Source organism: Enhydra lutris, unplaced genomic scaffold (genome assembly GCF_002288905.1).
Source record: "Enhydra lutris kenyoni isolate GAN:26980312 unplaced genomic scaffold, ASM228890v2 scaffoldscaffold76, whole genome shotgun sequence".
Lineage (NCBI taxonomy): Eukaryota > Metazoa > Chordata > Mammalia > Carnivora > Mustelidae > Enhydra > Enhydra lutris.
The window spans coordinates 4,432,549-4,454,942 of NW_019154160.1; the positions used below are offsets into that span (position 1 = coordinate 4,432,549).

Here is a 22,394-nt window from a genome sequence, read left to right on the forward strand (position 1 = left end):
AGAACATCAGTAAATGACAGAAGTTGACCTAGTAAAGGTCAGAGATAAGCTGCTTCTCATCACCTAATTCTCATCTGTAATATTATATCTCAACATGAAATTTGCTTGTATCTTTAATGTGTTTCTAATGTAAAAGTAACATGCTCCTATTTTTAATATAAGAATAACCTGCAGATTTTAAAGTGAACTTGTGTAGACTTGCTAAGGGGTAGGTGTGTGGGCTTAGGGGTTTTGATCGACACTGACTCGGCCCTGTGCTGCCCCCACACCGCCACTGGTCAGCATTGTTCTGCATGCTGGTGTCCATCTATATCCTTGTCCCTCGAAATTCATTGATTCGGTTTTAAAATAGGTTAAATTTAGAAAATGTCCTACCAGCAGTAGAACTTGTGACACGTGACCAGGTCTAACGGGCTGTTGATGGGCAGGTAGACTCGAGTGAGTTAAATAATTATAATATAACTTACTTAAACCAGCAGATCTTTTGTACAGAAGTGAAGTTCCTATTTATTTCTAAATACGTAGCTATATCGTGACTAAATTATTAGTTTTTTCAGAAAAACTATTCAGCCTGGTTTTGAGGAACAGTGTATCTCATACTGAGCTAATACCTTTTCAAGGACATTAAGAACGCTGAGCTTGCTCTGTTCGAACTGAGCCGAGTAATTACCTTGGAACCAGATCGTCCAGAGGTATTTGAACAGCGAGCAGAAGTGAGTGTGGTTTTCTTTTTCCCTCTGTCATTATTGGACTAGAATCTCGGATTTTTTTTTCCCCATTATCTTATTACTTGTAAATTTTAAAGCTCCCTGATACCTATTGTGTTTTCCTCCATAGGTACTGAATGCCTTTAAACATGGTTGAAATTACTAGAGAACTATGGGCTGGGTGATACTCCTGATTTAACGTTTAATAGTAATATTTAGTATAAGAATATGTGGTTATGACGTGTGCCACTGTCAGTGTTCACTGAAAAATATATCACACATGATGTTTGCCATGTATATGTATGACATATTTTAGCAAAACTCTTATGACAATATGGTCAGAATGAAATCCATAACCACTGAAAGTGTGTACGTATGTGTGTGAGTGTGCATGTGCGTGTGTGTGTGTATGCTTACGTATAATTCTTGTGAGATGTGCATAGAGACGTAGATAGGTAAGGGTGACCACAACCGGTCTTTGAGGGAACTTAGGACTTGAGGGGGAGACAGAGGTAACGTGGTGAAGATACCAGGTGACATTTGTGACAGGAGACACGAAGAGGAGGTGCTTCTTCAGGGACAGAAAGGCTCACCTGTGGGGGCCTGGGGGTGCTGGCAGGGGCAGGTGTGGGCGTGTCTGCAGAGGCCTCGCAAGCAGGTGCTGCTAGAGCCAATGAGAGCCCAGGTCTTCGGGGACAAGGTGGAGAACGGGGTGTGGAGACGCATTCCTTTTAATGTTTTTAAATGAAATGTGTTCATCTTACCGTTTGCATAATTAATAGTCAACTACAGGATTTCATTTTACTGTTCATTTAACCATACTAAGGGCTTTAGAATTTGTTAATGTATCCAGTCAGGAGAAGACTTAATCATCTGACCTTATGGGATTCCGTAGTTCAACTAAAGGAAAAATGACATCCTCCCCCCACCCCACCCCACTCCCGCCTTTTAGGGGGAGAAAACTCAGAACTAAAGAAAACACTAAATGTTTTAGTAATCTAAAAACTGTGTTTGTGGTGTTTGTATTCGCAAAGTTAGAGTCTCTACAGTGCCATTTCTTGAAGTGAATTTTATGTTTTATTGGGAATTTGGGTTTCTGAATAAAAATCTTTCTCAATTAATGATATAGTTCATTATCTCTTTTCTATTTTGGATTGCAACCATAAGGGTTAAGTGATTGTAATTTGTTTGTTACTGCACGAGAACCTTGTTGGTATTTAAGGTGAGCATTTGGTGGCCAATTTGGTGATATCTGCTGTGGGGAGGGGGTGCTGATGCTTTTTCCCTCCATTACTCTGGTGTTACATTAAAATATTATGTTAAAGCAAGAACTTAAGTGTGCATAGAAAGATTTATATAGTAGCTTTAGAAGATTTGTGTGCCTAATAAAAAGCTAGTTGTGTACCCAAAAATAATATCAGTAATCCAAAAAGTAATTTTTGGTGATCTTAAATATATATAATAATATTCTCCTTCTCTGGCATTACTAGGCAATAATAGCACTACTGAGTGATTTTTCCAGCTTATTATAGTATATCATTTATGTATGTCAGAAATCATTTAATGAGAGTGCTTTCTCTTTTCTACTTGCTGAAAGTCTGTATTTAATGAACATAATTTAACCTTTTTTTAGTTACTCGGGTCATTATTATGCATGTTAATTATTATGCGGGGGTGTGATAATTCATTTATATACCTAGGAATTAATAAACTAGGTAGGGATGTTCTTCCTTCCAAAATATAACCCCCGACTGCTATGCTTTTTGAATTCTCAGCTATATATTCTTTAATTCACTTCTTTCCTTTTTCTGAGCTGCCATTCTTGCCACTGTTGATGTGCCTTCCTGAATCCTGTCTCTTTTGCCGGCTCTAAGTTCCTGCAGAGTAGGAAGCCACCTAGTAGAACCTGATGGAAATGACCTATATCACTGTATCATGAGAACAAAATTCAGCCTAATTTCAGGACATTCGTTCAGGGTGAAATGCTTGAGCTTGAATGCATGAGTACTGATACCCATTTTGGGTTTTCTTACGTCTTATTGCTGCACTTTTGCGTTCGGAACTGTCTTCTCTGTCGTCGTTGTCCCTACACGAGCTCGTTGCTGGACCGCAGGGCTTCCCGGCAAGCTGGCAGACATCGTTCTTCTGCTCTCTGGATGGTGACCAATGAGCTGGGAGTTAACAGAAAGGGGCTTTTGGAATCTTAGATGGTCTGCCAGCACTTTCTACCACAGAGGGCAGGGCGAAGGCCATGGAGGACTCCACTCTGTGTCCAACAGTTTCTCTGCTTTTAGTAGTTCAAGGTTATCTTTCAGATTAACCTTGAAATGCTAAATTTTGTTTTGAAAGGGGGTGAGGAAAAAAATTCCCAATTCAAAAAAAGCAACATCTGTTGTAACCCAGAATGTGAAACCATGACAAAGCAATTTACGTGGTTATAGTTCATATAGTCCCCTCAGCCAGACAGACTAGGGGCCACTCAGCCTGTTGACTTTGAACCTTGCTGTGTAGTCTGTGGGGTCAGGGATCCTTGTGGGCCAAGAAAGTAATCCTGTGAGTGGAGTGTGGTAAAGTGGCATTGAGAAGTCAGAAACATTGGCAGTTTCGGGGTTGATCCTTGGAAGGTTTCGTCCCTAATCACATTTTTGGATTTATAGATTCTGTCCCCTCTGGGACGAATTAATGAAGCAGTGAACGATCTCACCAAAGCTATCCAGCTTCAGCCCTCAGCACGGCTGTACAGACACCGGGGGACGCTGTACTTCATATCAGAGGCGAGTTGTTTTGACCTGGACACATCCCCTTTTGTGGTGATGAAGACTGGACTTTTCCATTTACTTCCGAAAGCCACTATTTAATAGATTTGGGTTTGGGGATTTATAATAACATGTTTGTGATACAAGACAGTTAAAAACCCCTTTCTTTAGCTGAAATTGAACCCAGTAGAGAAATGCTAAGTACCAAGAGCACACATTTTCTTGCTTGAGCTGTCAGCAGAAAGTAATTCTAGACTCAGGGGGATAAAAAGAAAGAAGAGAAGAGAAATTTGGTTCATTGACTATACTTCCGCTTTTTCTGCATATGTCAGCATAGAGAAACAGATGTTCATGTTTTTGACGTGATTATTAAGCTGAAAAGCACAGTTTGAATTTCCTGGGGTATCACACCCAAGAGCCTTAACCGGAACCAGTGTGGGTTCCCAGACTGGAGCTTCTCTGTGGAAGCGGCCAGATCTGGCAAGGTTCTACCTTTATCATCATAATGATATTTATGGTTGTCACAGTTAGTAAGTAGTGGGTTTACATCATTTTAGTAACAATTCCCTGTTGCCCAAGAAAATAGGTTTGAAAAATTCTCAGCATAACACATTTTAAGGTTGACCTATGGCATAATTATTGTACAAGTGTCCAGTGTAATAAGATGTTGGTACAGAAATGCTAAGTTGTCAAGTTTCTCTAACAGATTAGAACCTTAATACTATTTTTTACAAATAATCTTTTTTGTAGTTGAGACAGTCTATTTTTTTATTTTTATTTTTTTATAAAGATTTTATTTATTAAATTTGACAGAGAGAGAAAGATCACAAGTAGGCAGAGAGGCAGGCAGGGGGGCAGGGAGAAGCAGGCTCCTGGCCGAGCAGAGCCCGATGCAGGGCTCGATCCCAGGACTCTGGGATCATGACCTGAGCCGAAGGCAGAGGCTTAACCCACTGAGCCGCCCAGGCGCCCCGAGAGAAGTCTATTTAAATTAAACCCTTGGGGGGTTTTCCCCATCAATTTCCTAAGGAGATCAACTATTTCAACAAAGAGGATAAGAATGCAACTGATATTTGTGGATATGAAATGTTCCCTTTAAAGCCAAAAAGGGCACAGAATGAATTGTTTGTTTTTTTTTTTCTTCTCAACCAGTCAGAAGTAAGAAATGTCTGAATGTCTAATGAATACTACTTTATTTTTCCCCCCGCTCTCCTTTTTGTAGGACTATGCAACAGCCCACGAAGACTTTCAGCAGTCCTTAGAACTGAACAAAAACCAGCCTATAGCTATGCTATACAAAGGTCTAACTTTCTTTCACAGAGGACTTTTGAAGGTGAAAGTGTTGTATACTGTGTATACAGTATCATGATTCTGCTTTTCTCTCGCGGGTGGGAGGATCTTAGTGGGGTTTCATTTGGTGTGTTTTAAAAATGACAACTCATGTGTCTATCTGATCGGTTTATTTTAGGAAGGAGTTGGATTCTACATACTTATTGAGCTCCTACTGTGTGGAAGGTACTTGGAGGAAGGTGCAGGCGGAGAAAGGATAAAGGGTTAGTGAGAGGGAGAAAGAATTCGTCACACTTGACACTGAGGAAGGATACAGTTTACAAAGTTTTCTTCCACATATAATTTATCATTTGGTAGAGACACTAAAAAAAAGTGGCATGAACAAAGAAAGTGCTTTGGTAACAGAGATCAGAAAGATTCACTGAAACTGCAGCATTAGAGAAGGTTCCAGAGAACAAGTACACCTTGTCCTGGGCCTTGCAGGCGGAGCGGACTGGGGGCAGCAGCTGCTTCAGGCAGAGAGGAGAGCACGAGCGCTGGCACAGAGCGTGGAGGTGGCCAGTCTGTGGTGTAGCACATGGCCGGGCTTGAGCGCAGGGCTGCTGAGCGGGCAGGTGGGCCAAGGGGAGGCCCTCAGCTGTCTCCAGTGCTATATGCAGAGCACCTTGACTGTAATTCGTAGGCCCAGAGGAGCTGCAAATCTAGATTCGGGGGGAAGTATGTCACTGAGACCCCATCTGCCACTTAGGAAGGGGGATCTGACGCGCCAGTGGCTGGAGAGGTTAGGGGCAGAGGGCCACGGGGAGACACTGGCAGTGTTCCGGGGGCTGCAGGAGCAGGTCTGGAGACAGTTTTCCAGCAAGCATGTTGCTGCTGCTGCTTGGAGACCGCTATTAGCTGGGACAGGGTTGAGGGAAACAGGAAAGGGGTCATCCAAGCCGACTGACACATGGGGTGACGATGTCCCTTCCAACCTGTCTCTGCCTCCTGCCCTTGGTCAGGCCCTGAGGGCGCTGAGGACCTATTGTGCAGCAGCCTGGCCGTGGGGCAGACACCCGGCTGGGAGCCAAGAGTGGAGCTCTGGTCCTCACGGGGCGTCCTCGGTGCCCATGGCCCGCACAGGGTCGGAGCTCTAGTGCAGGTCCCATCCCCGTCTGATTGAAAACGGGCTGGCCCGAGAGTCAGCCTCTGCAGGCGAGACACACTTCCCGCTGACCAGGAGCTCAACAGAGTCTTCCCAGACGGGTTGTTCATCACCGGAGCATTGACAGCTGTGTAGAAGTTCAACAGCACCTGGTAGGAAGGACACATGTTTGATTGTGGAAAGTAGTTCCTCGGGTCGTGCGCAGACTCTTGGAGGGCAGGGACGGCTTACCTTCCCAAAGGCCTCTGTTGTAAACCCTCAGTGTTGTGGGCCGTGCCTGTCCCGTAGGAGGTGCTCAGTAAGTCCGAGAGGAATAAATGATCTCAAGGACAGAGCCTTGGACTTGAAGCTGGAGGGCCTTGGCTCAAGCATCTGCCCTGCATCTTGCGAACTCTGCCACTGGCCACGGGACCTCAGCTTCTCAGCCTCTCCCCCTCCGTCTGTGGCGGAGGGAGGATTCTGCCCCCAGCCTCTGGAAGGGCTTGCGGGGATTCAGTAAAATCACGTGTGTGCAGGGGCTGTGAGCACGGATCGGGTCTCCGTGATGACAGATTTTGTTTCATTTCATCTCAGTTTCACGGACTCTAGAAAGATAACTCCTATTCGCTAAAACCCAAACTGGAGGGAACTGCATGGTTTCCTTTCGTTCTGTCCTTCCTGCGAGTCTGTGGAGGGTGGTCCGCGCCGAGGCTCTTCCTGTCTTGCCTGGTTCAGACCCGCGGCCGTAGGCACTGAGAGCAGGTATTTGAAATGTGCTTTGCGCAGCTTTTCCAGCTTATTTTGTATCTGCCCGCTATTCCTCTCACCTTCTCTCAGTTGCCTTAAATTAAAAAATTCACAATCACAATACTATAGTCAAAGTCTCTGCCTTGAATATCTCATGGAGGAGAACAAGATTCAAAATGCAAAAAAATAACAATCAGTACTGAGAGGTAAAAAAAAAAAATATTCTTTGAAGTGAGCAAATGCAAACAGAGAATTTCACCGTAGACTCTAAAGCTGGTTTAGGAAAGCGGGTAGGGAGGGCTCTTTGTGTTACTTTGAAATGAGAATATTTCCGAAAAGAGCTGTAACAGAGACGCTAACCGCACATCGGACAAGAGCTGACACTCGGTTTGGTTTATTCCAAATCCGTGGGATGAGAACCCAGACCTAGTACTTATGTTCCACGAGCATTAGAAGCCTCTCAGTGAACCAGTCTCGCCAAATGATTTGGGGCTTTCTCCTCCTCACTGTGGTCATAAACACAGCATCAGCATGTGGAATAGAAGGGAACTTTTTCTTTGCATTTTTCCAGATCTGCTGTCTGAGGTGGTCAAAGAGTTTACGTATTATCTCACTCATCCCAGCGGCATCCGCATGAAGTGTAGAAGGAGCAGAGGGTGTCCCAGTTACACAGATTGGAAAACTGAGTCAGTGGTGACATGCCTTCATTAAATTAACAAACTTAGTTTAGCTCTCTTTAGTTTCTCTTGTTAACCGTAGAGACAACGTATTACATGGACCCACGAATTGGAGCTATCCTTGTATCCCAAAGCTGGTCTCTTAATTTAGAAATTAATTAAGTGGGTGGTGTGCTTATTTACTTTACGGTGTAATACATTAGAAATCTTTTAGGCGATATTCCATGACAAATGTCACAACTGTCCGATCAGGTAGATACAGCAGACGTTTTGGATTTCCCTGGGGAAAACACAGCGAAGACTTTTATCTGTGATGTAAAGCTACTTCAAACATTGTGTACCTCGAGCTCCTGTTTTTGGGTCAGCCTTCACTTTGAGAGTTCCGTGAGACTGTTCTCTTCGTTGCAATAAACGAGGGACACGTGAGGGACGGCTGCCCGCCGCCAGCCAGGACAGCGGCAGATAAAGGTGGCGACGCTCCTGCTGGCGGTGCAGATCAACTCACAGCCAGTCCGTGTGCTTAGACATTGACTCATTCGAACGTAGTGTCTTTGTTCCCAGTGGCTTCAGATCTTGATTCTGCTATGTCCCCTCTTTGGCAGAATGAGGTAGAGAGCTGTGCAGTGATTAGACAGGAACCCTGAAACCAAAGACTCTTAAAAGCTGAAGAGAAATCAGACTTTGAAGAACTGTGGCGTCCCAGCATGCTGTAAGTGCAGTGGGCAGCAGATGTCTCCCGGGCATCTCCCCTAGACGTCCACAAACACCCCAGACTCGGCACGCCCCGGCTGGACTCCTGACCTCATCCCACCCCCGCCCCGCCCCGCCCCGCAGCTGTCCCCCCTACTTCCTTACGTTCGTTCACACTCTCACCTTCTACCCAGGCTCCCCAGCTTCGAACTTCTCCCCTTCCTTCTCCCTCATCCCCCGTATCCACAGCCAGCAGATTCTTCGTTGGCCTTTAAGAATATTTCCTGAGTTTGACCCTCCTTTTCTGTCCTCAGGGACACAGTCTCAGTTTGAGCTTCCATGATCTCTTGCCTGGACCTCTGTAGTCACCTCCTCGTGGGGCTCCGCTCCCTCCCCTGTCCAGCCCGTCTGCTCTGTCGTGGCTCGTGGCATTTTCTCTAAAGAGTCAGTTCGGTGAGGTCCCACAGCCACTCACAGCCCCCAGTTCTCACCACTGGCAGGTGATGTCCCGACTGTGGAGCATGGCAGAGGCCCTTCTCCCCACCCCCACTGCCCCGGCCCCAGCTCCCCACACCAGCCTGTGCCCCATCTTTTCCCTCTCCTCCACTCTTGCCTTCCCTGCCACTGCTGAGCACCCTGCCACTGCACTACTGTCCCCCCTGTCCACGATGCCCTCTTTCTTTACCGAACTCCTTCTCCTTCTCCCTGACCCAGCTCAGTTGCCACCTCCTCCATGAAACCTCTCCTGGTGTCCCCGTCTCAGTTAGTTCTTCCTTTCTCTTTATTCCCCGAGACTTTGACTCATATCTCTATCGTAGCTCTTAGTTTGTATTCTAATAACCTGGTTAAGTAATTGGCTTTCTAACTAGACTGAGTTCTTCGAGGCCAGAGAGAATGACTTGCTCGTCTTTGTGTCCCCTACCCCCTCACACTGCCCCTGGCACATAGTAGGCGCTCAATACATGTTTGTTGAATTTAAAATACAGTTGTAATGCTCCCAAAAGATCAAGATGAGGCCAGGGCCAGAAGTCTAATGAGGAGTAGTCTTCATTTCGGAAGTGATAAAATTTGTCCGTTCTCATCCTTCTACCAAACAGAACACGTTCGGTGGGACTTCTTAAAGAGTAGGTGGTTGTCCCCATCCTTGCCTTAGAAGAGTTTGGAAGTCAGCCCCTCTGACCCTGCTCCCCCTACAGAGAAAATCAGGAAGCAGGGAATGGGTGATTTTTTTAAAAAGAATTAGGATTATGTGCCTATGAAATCATTAAATATTTATTGAGTGCCTACCATGTGCAAGGCATACGACATCTCTCATAGTTTTTTTGCTATGAATTATCTAATTAGGTGTGAAATACACAGACATTTTAGCCTTTCTCTTCAAAGCCATTAGAGATCACGATAACTTTGTAGCCACTGACTTAAGTAAGACACGTCTTTTCCTTGGGAAGTGTGTGAAATGTCTTTATAATTTTTTATTACAGTAAATAGTCAAGTCATAATGGAAAGTACACTGAATACAGTTTAAGACTATTATCGTGAAGCAGAACGGTATATTTCATTAACAGTTTCCAGAGGTTTCCACAGTGGCCAGTTGCGCTGTGTCCCAAGAGCTCCTCCCTAGAGCACAGCACCCGTGCTCCCTTCTCCGCTGCCGGCAGGAGCTATGCCCCAGATGCCCCCAACTCAAGGCTTCTGTTTGATTTGGTTTTGCTCTTTCTTTTTCCTGTAGATCATGGGAATCCTTCTGATTCCCAGTCAGTCTGGGAGCCCTGTTGCTTTTTTTATGAACAACGTCAGGCTGGGCTTACTTTTTTGTCTCTTTTGGTGGTTCATTTTAAGGGCTGCTGGTTACGGTCACTTAAGACTATACTTCACACAGTTAGTAAGCTGACTTTCATTCCGCAAGGCCTTTATTAATTAAAGAAACGGTGTTGACACAAGGGTGATATCGTTAGTAATCAAAGCCCTAATGAAAAAGGTAGTGAGAAGCCGTTTTCCCATTCTGGAAGGGAGAAACTTCTACGGCTCTGTTATTATTCATAGCAATGCTTTTGTTTACTGTTGAAATTAAGTCCTTCTGCCTCATAGTTTGTCATACTCTCTACCTCTCTTTTTTTTGAAGTCCTCATATTTTAAAAAAAATCACTCTGAGACCACGTGTGCTGTATTTTTAAGTCCTTTAGTGATTTAAGTGAAACTCGACTTCAACAATTATGCCAATGACATAATTTTCTCTGTACTTTTTTCAGGAAGCTATTGAATCCTTCAAAGAAGCCTTGAAGCAGAAAGTTGATTTTATTGATGCATATAAAAGTCTGGGACAGGCCTATCGGTAAGAAAAGCAATAGTAGTCGGGGTAGGAGGGAGGGCGTACACTGGGGGGACAAGAGAGCCTCACGTCGTAGTGATATTTTAAAAGACATTGCATTTCTTAACCAAAAGAGATTGTTATTCTGAATCACATAAGCACTTACAAGCTTGTTGAGACGTTCTCTGTAATACAGAAAGAACTGTGTCAGAGGATATCATAATACATATTATTACCTCTCCCCCCCCTTTTATTTCTTTATTGTGAACTTTTTTTTAAATTAACATAGAATGCATTATTTGCCCCAGGGGTACAGGTCTGTGAATCGTCAGGCTTACACACTTCACAGCTCTCACCACAGCACATACCCTCCCCAGTGTCCATAACCCAACCATCCTCTCCACAATATTATTACCTCTTTAAACAACTTCTCTTCATATATATTGGTCTAGAAAATGTTAGTTCTTCAAGGGTGATCATTTTGAATAGTGGCATTATACGTTGTTGAGTCACAGATGCTGCTGCTGCTTTCTAGGCAATAAGTAAGCTTAATTCCCACATCACTGTGATCGTTTGAAGATTCCTAGGTGGAAGGGATGGAAAACGATGCTGCATCATTAACAGGATAGATTATGAGATAGTTATGGCACATCTCTATCAGGACTGAGAAGTTGTGCCTAGACTCTGGCATCCCATTCCATGCATTACCCTGACCAGTATTGACGTTCAAACATTTTTACACTCTGACCTGAAAAGGAGATTGTGTGGCGTGAAAGAAGGGGCTCGGGATTCGGGAGTCAAGCGGTGTGGTTCCAGTTCTAGCTGGCCCATGTTATACTTGGATGTCCTTAATTTCCCTGAGCTTCGGGGTTCTCCCTTGCAAGCTATTGTAAAAGTTAGAAAAGACACAGTGACAGAGATCCAGGGTCGAATCCAAGAGCTTAATCTGATGGCGGCAGCCGGAGAAGCCCTCTTACACTAACTTGAGGAAAGTGTCTTTGGATTTGTTTTGGGTTTAAGTGATGACCTTTATCCTTGCTGTCCCACAGAATTGCTGGGGATGTACACTGAAAACAGATTTGAAAGCACCCAGAGTAATTAGTAAAATGTAGAAATTTAAGCGAATGTTATATTATTTAAAAATATTCATTATTAACAGAAGATTGACACGTGGAACGTTTTGAAGATGCTTTTTTTATTTGTAAACACATAATACATAAAAGAAGGCTGGTGGTAATCATTTCCATTCTGAAATGACCACAACTCTAAAGTAGACTTTTGTTTTAAATTTTAAATTGTGAAATAATTTGCCAGATTTTAAGTGAAGTTAACTTCTGTGACAGAAAAAATAAAATTTAAACTTCTGAATTTGATTCAGAATGATGAACCTGTGTATGATTGTAAACTACATGGCTTTTCCCCCTACAAGGAAGAAGCATGGTTTTATCCAAATACTAAAATTTACACGCAGTTTTTTAGGGGTTGGAGCTTATGAATTGGGGAAAAGGTTTTGAATAGGCGCTTGTCTTTGGGAATCAGTAAATTCATCTCCCCAAAGACTTCCCAGGGCTTTGTGCTTATCCTACGAGCTGGTAGCATTTAGCAAAAGCAAGTGGGATTTAGCTGAGCCGTAAAATGGTAAACTAGAGACGGGAACATCCGCATCAAGGTGTGGTCGGGTTCACATGTGGGACCGTAATCCTGAAGCCAACGTACTCCGTGTGTTCACTGAAATGCTCTGCACTGTGCTCATCACTGTTGCCCAATACCTAGAGAACTGGGCAATTTCGAAGCTGCCACCGAGAGCTTTCAGAAGGCCCTGCTGCTCAACCAGAACCACGTGCAGACCCTGCAGCTGCGGGGCATGATGCTCTATCACCACGGGAGCCTGCAGGAAGCCCTGAAGAACTTCAAGGTGGGCCTCCGTGAGAAGCGAAGGACCTTGAGCGGGATGAACGGGGAGGAGGGCCAGGAATCGTGTTTCCGCAGGAACAAAAAGGGAGAAAACCATTGCCATGTCCTATAGACTACTTTAGGAGCGTGTATTTGGTCTGCTTTAGCCTGGAGGGAAAACGTTTCCAACTCGAGACTGAAGGATAAAGCACTTAAAAGTCATGGGTGCCTGTACTGATGCTAATAGAGCCTTTTCTCCTTCCTCGCAGCGGTGCCTGCAGCTGGAGCCCTACAACGAGGTGTGCCAGTACATGAAAGGACTCAGCCATGTTGCCATGGGACAGTTCTATGAAGGCATAAAAGCTCAGACAAAAGTCATGCTGAATGATCCTCTCCCAGGCCAGAAGGCTAGCCCGGAGTATCTGAAAGTGAAATATCTCCGAGGTAAGACGTGAAATGGCCCAGTCATTGAGTTTTAATGCTCAGAGCTGCAGAAATCATATTGCTTGTCTCTCTGAGGTTTCGTAGGAGGCAGCCGAGTCTCGAAGACACATGGTAGCTTGAACATAGCTCCGCCCTTGGTTTGCAGCCGTACCTGGACTGGATAAGGGCCCCTGTCTTCTGTTTTTTTTTAAATATTTTTTAGGACATTTTATTTGCTTGTTTATCAGAGAGTGAGGGAGAGAGAGCACGAGCAGGGGGAGGAGTAGGCAGAGGGAGCAGCAGGCTCTGTGCTGAGCAGGGAGCCTGATGCGGGACTCGATCCCAGGACCCCGGGATCATGACCTGGGTGGAAGGCGGACGCTTAACCAACTGAACCACCCACAGGCATCCCTGGGCCCCTGTCTCCTAAAGACTAGTCCAGTACTTTGTCTGCCACTGCCTACATATTTTTTCTTTTTAAAGTGAAAAAGAGTTTACTCGAGTCAGAAAAAACCTATCCTGAGCTGAAAGTGACAGTCATCTGGGTATCGATGTGTCTCGTCACATCTCGTCCAGAGTCAGAGGAAAGTAACATTTTCTGAGGCTTTTACTGTTAAATGTACACTTTGATCTGTCATTCCTTCATTTCACAATTCTCACATACTTTGGAGACATTCATTTGGGATGAGGAAGAAAGCCAATCTTAAGCTGTCTTTGGTTTGTCAGAGTCTCACCTTTTCTTTGCCGTACATAATGGTAATTTTTTAAGTTGTTTTGTTTCAAATGGATATTTTAACTGAAGTGCAGTTAACATTCAGTGTTATGTTTGATTCAGGCACACGATATAATGATTTAGTAATTCTGTACATTCTCTGTGCTCATCACGATAATATTTTTATTGTTCTCACAGAGCAGAAATCTTTACTTGCCCTTCTGCTCTTTCCTTTGCCATCATTAACCGTCTCCTACCAGTACTGTCCAACTGTAAAAAATTAGTAGCCCTGGAGTTGTAAGTTTCTAGTAGCCACGTGAGAAATATAAAAGTAAACATGGAGAATTAACTTTAATAATACACTTGATTTGACTTGGTATATGCCTAGTATCAGTTCAGTATATAATTAATATGAAAACACTATTCATTAATATCATTAGGTATTTGACATTATTTTTTGTGCCAAGTCTTTGAAACCCGATGTATATCTTATACTTACAGAACATCTTTATATTTACATCTCAATTTGGTTGTTAAATTTTCATTGGAAATTCCTAATTTGAACTCCTGTTTCAAGAAATTTAAAGTTGAAAAAGTAGATTCATATGTGTGAGTTGCTCCAAACATACTGAAGTTTTCTAACAATTCACTCAAATATCAATTTTTACATTTAGATTAATTAGATTCAAATTTAAAATGTAATTTCTTGGTCACACTGGCCATGTTTTTTACTTTTTTTTTCTTTTTTGAGAGAGAGTGTGTACACAAGCGTGAGCAGTGGGGGAGGGAGCAGAGGGAAAAGGAGAGAGAATCTCAAGCAAGCTTCACGCCCAGCATGGAACCTGACACAGGGCTCAATCTCACCACCCTGAGATCATGACCTAAGCCAAAATCAGGAGTTGGATGCTTAACCGACTGAGCCATCCAGACACCCCACACACTGGCCATGTTTTAAATGTTCACTAGCCAGGTGGCTAGGGGCTGCCTATGATTTCCTCTTGTTTCCTGGTTTAGTAGAACACGTGGACTGAAGGAGGGGCACTCCATATCCCGGCATTTTTCTGCACTGCTTCTCTAGAGATAAGCAGCAGCTCGTCAGCTGATGAAATCATATACATAATTGATTCACATCAATTGACAGAGAACCAGGCTCTGTCTGACACTGAACTTGGATTCTCAGGCTCTGCAACTGGAAAGTGAGAACTTTGGTGCTCTTCATGGAAAGAGGATTAAAACTTAGCCAAAGTGGACCCAGATTGACTGGCTTATGTCCGATCTGGTACTTTGAGTTGCCCTGTATCCTATAGTAATAGGGACTTACTACAATTTGGTGTCTCCATTTAGAATTCTTGGAATTCTTGGAATTAATGGTTTGTTACAGAGTATTTGTATGTCAACCGGCAATAAAAAAGATTTCTTTGGCAATATGTGGGTGTGTCAGATCTCGTCTCCTGTCTGCAGAGTATTCTCGATATCTTCACGCACACCTCGATACTCCTCTTACGGAATATAACATTGACGTGGATCTGCCTGGAAGCTTTAAAGACCACTGGGCTAAAAATCTGCCTTTCCTCCTGGAAGACTACGAGGAGCAGCCAGGGCTGCAGCCCCACATAAAGTAAGTGCTTCAAATGAAAATGACCTTTTTTTGCTTTTCAGGCTGAGCTATCAGCTCGTCGTGGTAACTCTTGCTCAGCAAATGGCTTCCCGTCCGTGTTTCTCGGGAATTTATCTTTGGATTTGGTATGCCTGCAGATATCTCTTTTAGTTTCCCAGGTACATTGAAACGTACCTTTGGATATCCCCTTTCCTTCCGGTCCGATCTTCCCTGCTAATTTTATGCAACCTTCAAACTTGAAATGTAGTTATTGACCGTTGTTGCTATGCATTACTATGACCACGTTACTTTTCAAACAAACGGTGACTCAAAACCAAAAGTTTGAAATTACAGTGATGGCCGACTACTGCTGCATGATAACTAAAGGGCTGATTATAAAACGATTAGATCTAGGATAGGAATTAATCCCTGGGAGTCGAGCAATGCCTTCAAAATTAAGAAAAATCTGCCAAGATCAATCCCCTCACTCCCTACAAAGAAGGAAAACAAGGGACAAATCCAAGCTAGAGTGATGCATGATAGGCACATTTGAAAGGAAGAAAGTGTCCTAGAGATGAGGGCATCTAACAGCCACTGCAATGGAATGCCTTGAGGCATAAGCAAGATGGGTTTTGGACCACATTCACAGGATCTCAACAAGAGCAAATGCAGATCCTGCCTGGGAAGACTGTAGTGCCAGTTTGGGGGTGTAAGTATTCCCACAGATTAAGATCATTAGTATGAGAATCAAAAACCAAGATCACCAAAACAATATGTGAAAATCAACAGAAATTACAAATAACAGACTTAGACTCTCAAGGACTTCAGATACTGGAATTATTGAATACACTCTCTAACTCCAAATGAAATGTTTGAAGAAATTAGGAAGAAATAGCAAACAAGAAACAAGAGATTATTAAAAATGACTGGGCAGGTTAAAATTAAATTGGAGGCTTTGGGAATAGAACATATAATCATTGAAATAAAGAATTCAGTATATAAGCTAAACAGCAAATTAGACATAGCTGAGAGAAAAATGGCAGAATTAGAAGGCAGAGCATTAGGAATTATCTCGAATGTAGCACAGAGAATCCAGGTATTATAAAACATGAGAGAGAGAAGATGTGGAAGATATAAAAAATGTCTAGCATATATTTAGATGAAATCTTGGGAGAAGAGAAAGAAGGAGAGACCATTTTTGAAGACATAATGGCTAGCAATTTCCCAGAATTAAGGAAACATAAATTTACAGAATTTTTTAAGAAAGCAAGATAAGGGGCATCTGGGTGGCTCAGTGGGTTAAAGCCTCTGCCTTCAGCTCGGGTCATGATCCCAGGGTCCTGGGATTGAGCCCCACATTGGGCTCTCTGCTCAGCATGGAGCCTGCTTCCTCCTCTCTCTGCCTACTTGTGATCTCGGTCTATCAAATAAATAAATAAAATCTTAAAAAAAAAATTCAAGAAAGCAAGATAAATGGCAAGAAATCCATATCCAGACACATCATCAGTAACAAAAGAACACATAAGGAGAAAAATTTTTTAAACAGAAAGAAAAATCTTACCACCTATTTAAGGTCAGTAATTGGACTGACTCTAAGCCTTTCAACATCAGAATGGCAGCTAGAAGATGATGGACTATCTTCAGAGTGCTGAAAGAAAAAAATAACTTTCAACCTAGAATTCTGTAGCTGACAAAACTATCTTTTATGAATAAAGACCAAATAAATATATATTCAGACAATAAAAAGGTGAACTAACCACCACTTGCCATTCACTAAAAAACCTTCTAATTGTGTAATTGAAGAAAAAGGCAATTAACCTCAGGCAAGATTTGAGATACAAGAAGGAATCATGAGAAAAGAAAGATGGTATGCTTGATGAATTGGTAAGTCTAAATAAGCATTGTCTATATAAAATAATACTTTATTTGGGGGCTTTCTAAAAAGGACAGAAAAAATACTGGGCACAATAGCAAATAAGTTGAGGGATAGCAAGAATTAAGTTTTGTAAGGGAATATGAGTTAAATATTATGTTAAAGCTTTAAGTTCTACATAAATATTTAAAATAGGATGAGTACTAAAAGTTAGAAACAAAGTATACAGCTTCTATATTAGTAGAAGAGTAAAAACAAAACTATTAAATTTAAAATCAAGCAGAAAAAAGGACTGGAAGGGAGGCATTAGAAGTAAGTGGGACAAATGAAAAGAAAAAAAATAAGAATAGGTTGAAATAATCCAGATATATCAATAATGACAATAAATATAAACCGACTAAATGTCAAAAGGCAGACATAGTTGGATTGGAATGTTTTTAAAATCCAGTTAAATGCTTTTTACAATGCATAAGAACACAAAAATTGAAAGTAAAGGAATAGAGGAAGTTCTATGTGGGAAACACTATAAGAATCCTGATGTAGGTATTAATAGATTTTAAATTATTAAATTTAGTTTGATTTTATTTTTTTTAAGATTTTACTTATTTGAGAGAGAGAGAATGAGCAAAAGAGAGCGTGAACAGTGTAGGGGGGTGACGAGGGAGAGGGAGAAGCATGCTCCCTGCTGAGCAGAGAGCCCGATGCAGGACTCGATCTCAGGATCCTGGGATCAGGACCTGAACCGAAGGCAGACGCTTAACCATCTGAGCTACCCAGGTGCCCCTAGAAAAGGATTTCTTTAGACACACAAAGCTTAGACCTTAGAAAGACTAACGAATTGGACTACATTGAACCTAAGAACTACTGTTTGACAAGAGACACCATGAACCATGAATAGCTAAGTCTGAGTTATAAAAAGCTACTTGCAACCTGGAAACTGATTATCCAAAATTAATGTCCAGAATTTATGAAAAACGTTTATAAATTAAAGGTAAAAGTCAAATAACCAGTAGAAAATTTTGTAAAACACATGAATAAGGGAAAGGATGAATGGCAAATTTGGTTGATAAGTACATCTGACCCCATTTCTCACCCGTGAGAATGAACAGATATTGCAAAGTCCAATAATAGTAATATTGACTGGGGGGTGGGGGCCAAGGAGGATTTTTATACATGCCAGGTGAGAGTCGAAAGTGCTGTAACCACGCTGGCCAGCTGTTTGCCATTACCTTGTAAAACTGAGCATCGGCACGTGGTACAGTCTTACCATCTGCCACGTGAATTCGGTAGAGGAACTTGTACTTGTGCACATGTCCGACAGGAGATCTGTACCAGACTGCTGGTGGCGCTGTTTCTTCAGATGGAAAACCGAGAATCATCCCAATGTCCATGAACAGAAGAGTGGATAAAAGTGATACCAGCCCACAGTGGGGTACTGCACAACAGTATAAGCAGACAACCCATCTGAGAGTGTGGATTAATCCTAAAATAGAAAGTTGAGCAAAAACAGCGAGTCAGTAAACTACAATGTCCTATCATTTTCCCCTTAAAATTCTTGAGCAAAACTATAGAATATATTGTGTAGGGCCACATATTTGTAACCTAGTTTTTTGTTTGTTTGTTTTTTAAAGAAAGGAATCATGAACATAAAGATAAGTAAGCTCTCGCTGGGAAGCAGGATAGGATGGGGACGGTAGCATACAAGTAGATAGACAATTGGTCTAGTTCTTAAATTGGGTTAATGAGATTGTATGCTTTTGTGTGTATCAGTTATTATATAATCAGAAGCATTAAAATAGGCTGGCCAAAGAGGTTATATTTATTCTCTGCCACTCCTTTTTAGAGAATTATCTGTGTGCAGAAGAGCAATAACATGGCAGGCCTCACTGCAGTCTCTAGACATCTGCTGGCCCCGGGGTGATGTCTGGAACTGGGGTTTTAGGAGCGTCCCACCGTTCCCCGAACTGACGAGTGGCTCGCTGTACCTAAGCTGTTTGCACAAACAACACAGTCTGTGCTAAACACCGACTTTCCTTCTGGGTGTCTGGAATATGGGAACTTGCCAGCTAGAGGCTGCGTACATGCTCAGCCCCTGATAGAAACCCTGAGCAGTCCATGTCTTGTGAGTGTCTGTGGTTGGTGGCATTTCACCCCAGGAGTCAATCCTGTGTTGTCTCCACTGGGAACGGACCCTTGGACCCTTCCACCTGGTTCCCGCCTGGTTTCTTCTGGGCTTAGCCCCATGAGCTTTTCCCGTTTGATGATTGTGCTTGTGTCCTTCTGCTGTAATAAATCCCAGCCATGAGGATGACTGTGCAGTCCTGTGAGTCTTCCTAGTGAATTACTGAACTCAACAGTGGCCTTGGGACCCCTGCACAGCCTCTAACTTAAAACTGCAAACTTTGTTATGCAGACTTCAAGGATGTTGGCAGCTAAGCAAGTCCTACTAGGCCCATAGGCCATTTCCAAGTATACTTGGTGTAATAGAACTTGGGCAGGAGTAGGGGATGGACATGGGGCAGACATCTGGTTGCTTGTTGATAAAGACAGTCCATGCAGTTTATGTATTCTGGGGAAGTTTTTTAAGGCAAATAATGGTCGTAGGTATCTTCTGATTCTCACTCCAGCTATCAGTGTTCCAAGTGTGTGATGATAATGGTGTGTGCACACACTCATGAAGATTCCGTCTTTCAGTTTTTGTGTGGTTGGGTGCCCAGCACCGAAGTCAAGATTCTGTGGTTGTAGGTTTCTTGATTAGTTTTCTGGTGGAGGAAGTGACTGCTTTCCAGGTGAAGCCTGATTGCAGGACATCTGTTGTGAAAGTCCTGACCATGTACGTGATATTTCTTCCAGAGACGTGTTACATCAGAACTTTGAGAGCTACAAGCCTGAGGTCCAAGAGCTGATCTGTGTAGCTGATCGTCTGGGATCACTGATGCAATATGAGACACCTGGTTTCCTGCCAAACAAGAGAATACACAGAGGTATTCTGAAACCGTCTGAAAATGGAAACACTTCTGACATTGTCAAACCATGTTGTGCTTTAAAAAAAGAAAAAATAATCATTTGGGCTGACTCAGAATCTCCATTTGATCAGGACAAGATTGTGGAGATTCAGTCCCAGTGAGTTCTAAAAGGAGACGGCCGCCAGCATGGTTTTCGTGCTGTTGCTGTAGTGTAGATGGAGAAGCTGGGTCTCAGGATCGGACAGTCCGTCCATGGGCGCCGTCTGCTTAGTGTGGGAACAAGGGAGAATTTAAACCTCCAGTTGCATCTGTAGGAAGCAGAGCTGGGAGGAGACAACTTTGGGGGCGCCCCTAGTTTCCCTTGATAGATTTTAGTTCTATTAGGACCATCAGGGCTGTAATGTATCTCTGGGCTTGTTAAAGTGCCAATGCTCGTGATTCTTTCTTTCTACAATGACCCTGGAGTTAATCCCCGAGACTCTCTAAAGTGGGTGAAAATCAGTTCCTCTGACGTGTGCTTCACACGCTTGTTTTCTCAACATTTCCTTTTAGCCATGGGATTGGCAGCGTTGGAGGTCATGCAAGCTGTCCAGCGTACATGGACCAACTCGAAAGTTCGCATGAATGGGAAGACACGGCTGATGCAGTGGAGAGACATGTTTGACATTGCCGTGAAGTGGAGACGGTGACTAATCTTTAAATGAAAATACACTCAAAGTGTTATCCTTGGGAAGGGGTAGAAGCCTCCTCCGGTTAACGGGTGTTTCTGAGTAGTGTAGTCGATGTACAGTATTACATGAGTTTCCATGTATGGCGCAGAGATCCGATGAGTCTGTATGCTACACCGGGTCACATGAGGGTCGCCACCATCTGTCCCCACACAACACTGTTACAGGATCACTAACGGGTCCTCCTGCTGCGCCTCTCATCCCCGTGGCTTGTTTCCGTAAGTGGGGGCCTGTACCTCCCACTTAGCTAACAGGTTTGGAATCCTGTTTTGTTTACTAACAGTAGGCCTCGTAAGTTTCATTTTCCTCTCTCAACTTTGTCCGAAATTGCTGGCATCCTTATTCTTTGAAATATACTCAGCTACTGTTTATGAACTATAGGGACTGAGTGCTGTAGGGTTTCCAAGCATATTTTTAAGTGAAGTGTTTTAGAAAAAGCCGTCTCTTGGAGAGAGCGTATCGGGGTGTGTCGTCCCTTCGAATGAACTTCAGTGTCCCAGTCCCTCCATAGTTGAAGTGTGTGCCTGCCTCACCAGCTACAGTGTAGTGGGGGAAACCGCTGATACTCATTTATATGAGAAAAATACTGCCTTCTGGTAAACCTGGACTGACCTCCTCCTTGGTCCACTTGGAACTCCTGTTTGGAATCTGCAGGTCGGTGTTGCGTACTTTGAGAAAAGCTGAGCAGCTGCTTCCTCCCCACTTTGCAAAGACCTCTCCTGTTCTACTGTGAATGCTTTTGAGCATTTGTACGTTTGATAAGGTCTTCATCCTTAACAAGCTCTGTTTTATAGGATTGCTGACCCAGACCAGCCCGTGCTGTGGTTGGACCAGATGCCAGCACGGAGTCTTAGCAGAGGTTTTAACAACCACATCAATTTAATCAGGTACGAAGAACCTTCCGTGCATCTTTCCTGTTTTCATAGGACTTTATTCTCAAGAGGTCATGGAGACCATGAGCGACCCTTGCTCTTTCCCTGGTGACTTTTGACAGGGGGACACACAGATTAGCTCTGCACCTGCAGGGTCCCGCCTGCATTCATTTCAGCTAATCCAACTGTGGGGGAAAATGCGGAACATCCCATGCTCCTTCCTCTGGCTCTTCTCTTTGATGCACAGCTATGTTGAAGGGAAGACGGTCTGATTTTTGCTTGGGATGTTCTTCTCATAGGGTCCTAAAACATGACAGCAAGTAATTAGATGGAGAACATGACATTTCCCATTATATCCTGGTGATGTTGCGTGGCTTGAAGAATTCTCAAACAAGAATTGTGGTGGGGGAAGGGCTCCCCTGTCCCATCACCAAAACCCCAGCAAGCAGAGGGGTTGGCTCAGTAACACTCTGGTAGCTAAGTCTTCCTGGAAGGGCGAGCCACGTTAATGGGAGAGCCCCTGTCTTGTCCAGAGGCTCTGCAAATTCAGGACATGGGTACTTAGCCACCTTCATGTGCTTAGCTGCCCTCAAAGTAGGTGACAGACAGATATTAAAGATCATCAGCTTCAAGGGGAGCCATGAATTTAATATCAGATAAAATTCGCAAGTGTGGTCGTCATGTCACATCTAAAATGCTTCTACCTCCTTCCAGAAGCCTAATCAACTAGATGTCATTCAGTACGACTCTGACGTTAAGTTTAATGGAAATGTCATTTGTGCACTTTTTTTTTTACTTCCTAGAAAAATAATTTCTTTTCCTCTTGTGGCTGGTGTGTTGCTGTTTCTTATGGAATAATTTGTGACAGGTGGAGATAGGCCACCGTCTGTATGTTGTGCTGCATGCTAATGACGTAGCTTAGTGAGGACGGACTGATGAACTACGACATGTGTGTTAAGAGTGATGGTGCTCATGTGTACAGGACACAGGGGACACAGAAGAGGGGTGTCTAGTCCAGCTTTTAGGTGATGC

General features: G+C 43.3%; 1 protein-coding gene across 4 annotated transcripts in view; it reads left to right on the forward strand.

The window, feature by feature from the left end:
• The window catches only part of LOC111160475 (tetratricopeptide repeat domain 13), a 76,430-nt gene that overhangs the window by 35,817 nt on the left and 18,219 nt on the right, over positions 1–22,394 (forward strand). For 3 of the 4 annotated variants that reach the window (XM_022523613.1, XM_022523616.1, XM_022523615.1), the window contains 10 exons: positions 621–713; positions 3,365–3,481; positions 4,686–4,796; positions 10,240–10,322; positions 12,072–12,213; positions 12,461–12,635; positions 14,788–14,944; positions 19,650–19,780; positions 20,315–20,447; positions 21,285–21,377. In XM_022523613.1, the coding sequence (XP_022379321.1) occupies positions 621–713; positions 3,365–3,481; positions 4,686–4,796; positions 10,240–10,322; positions 12,072–12,213; positions 12,461–12,635; positions 14,788–14,944; positions 19,650–19,780; positions 20,315–20,447; positions 21,285–21,377 (1,235 nt within the window). The remainder of the gene's footprint in view (positions 1–620; positions 714–3,364; positions 3,482–4,685; positions 4,797–10,239; positions 10,323–12,071; positions 12,214–12,460; positions 12,636–14,787; positions 14,945–19,649; positions 19,781–20,314; positions 20,448–21,284; positions 21,378–22,394) is intronic. The other variant, XM_022523614.1, reaches the window with a different exon arrangement.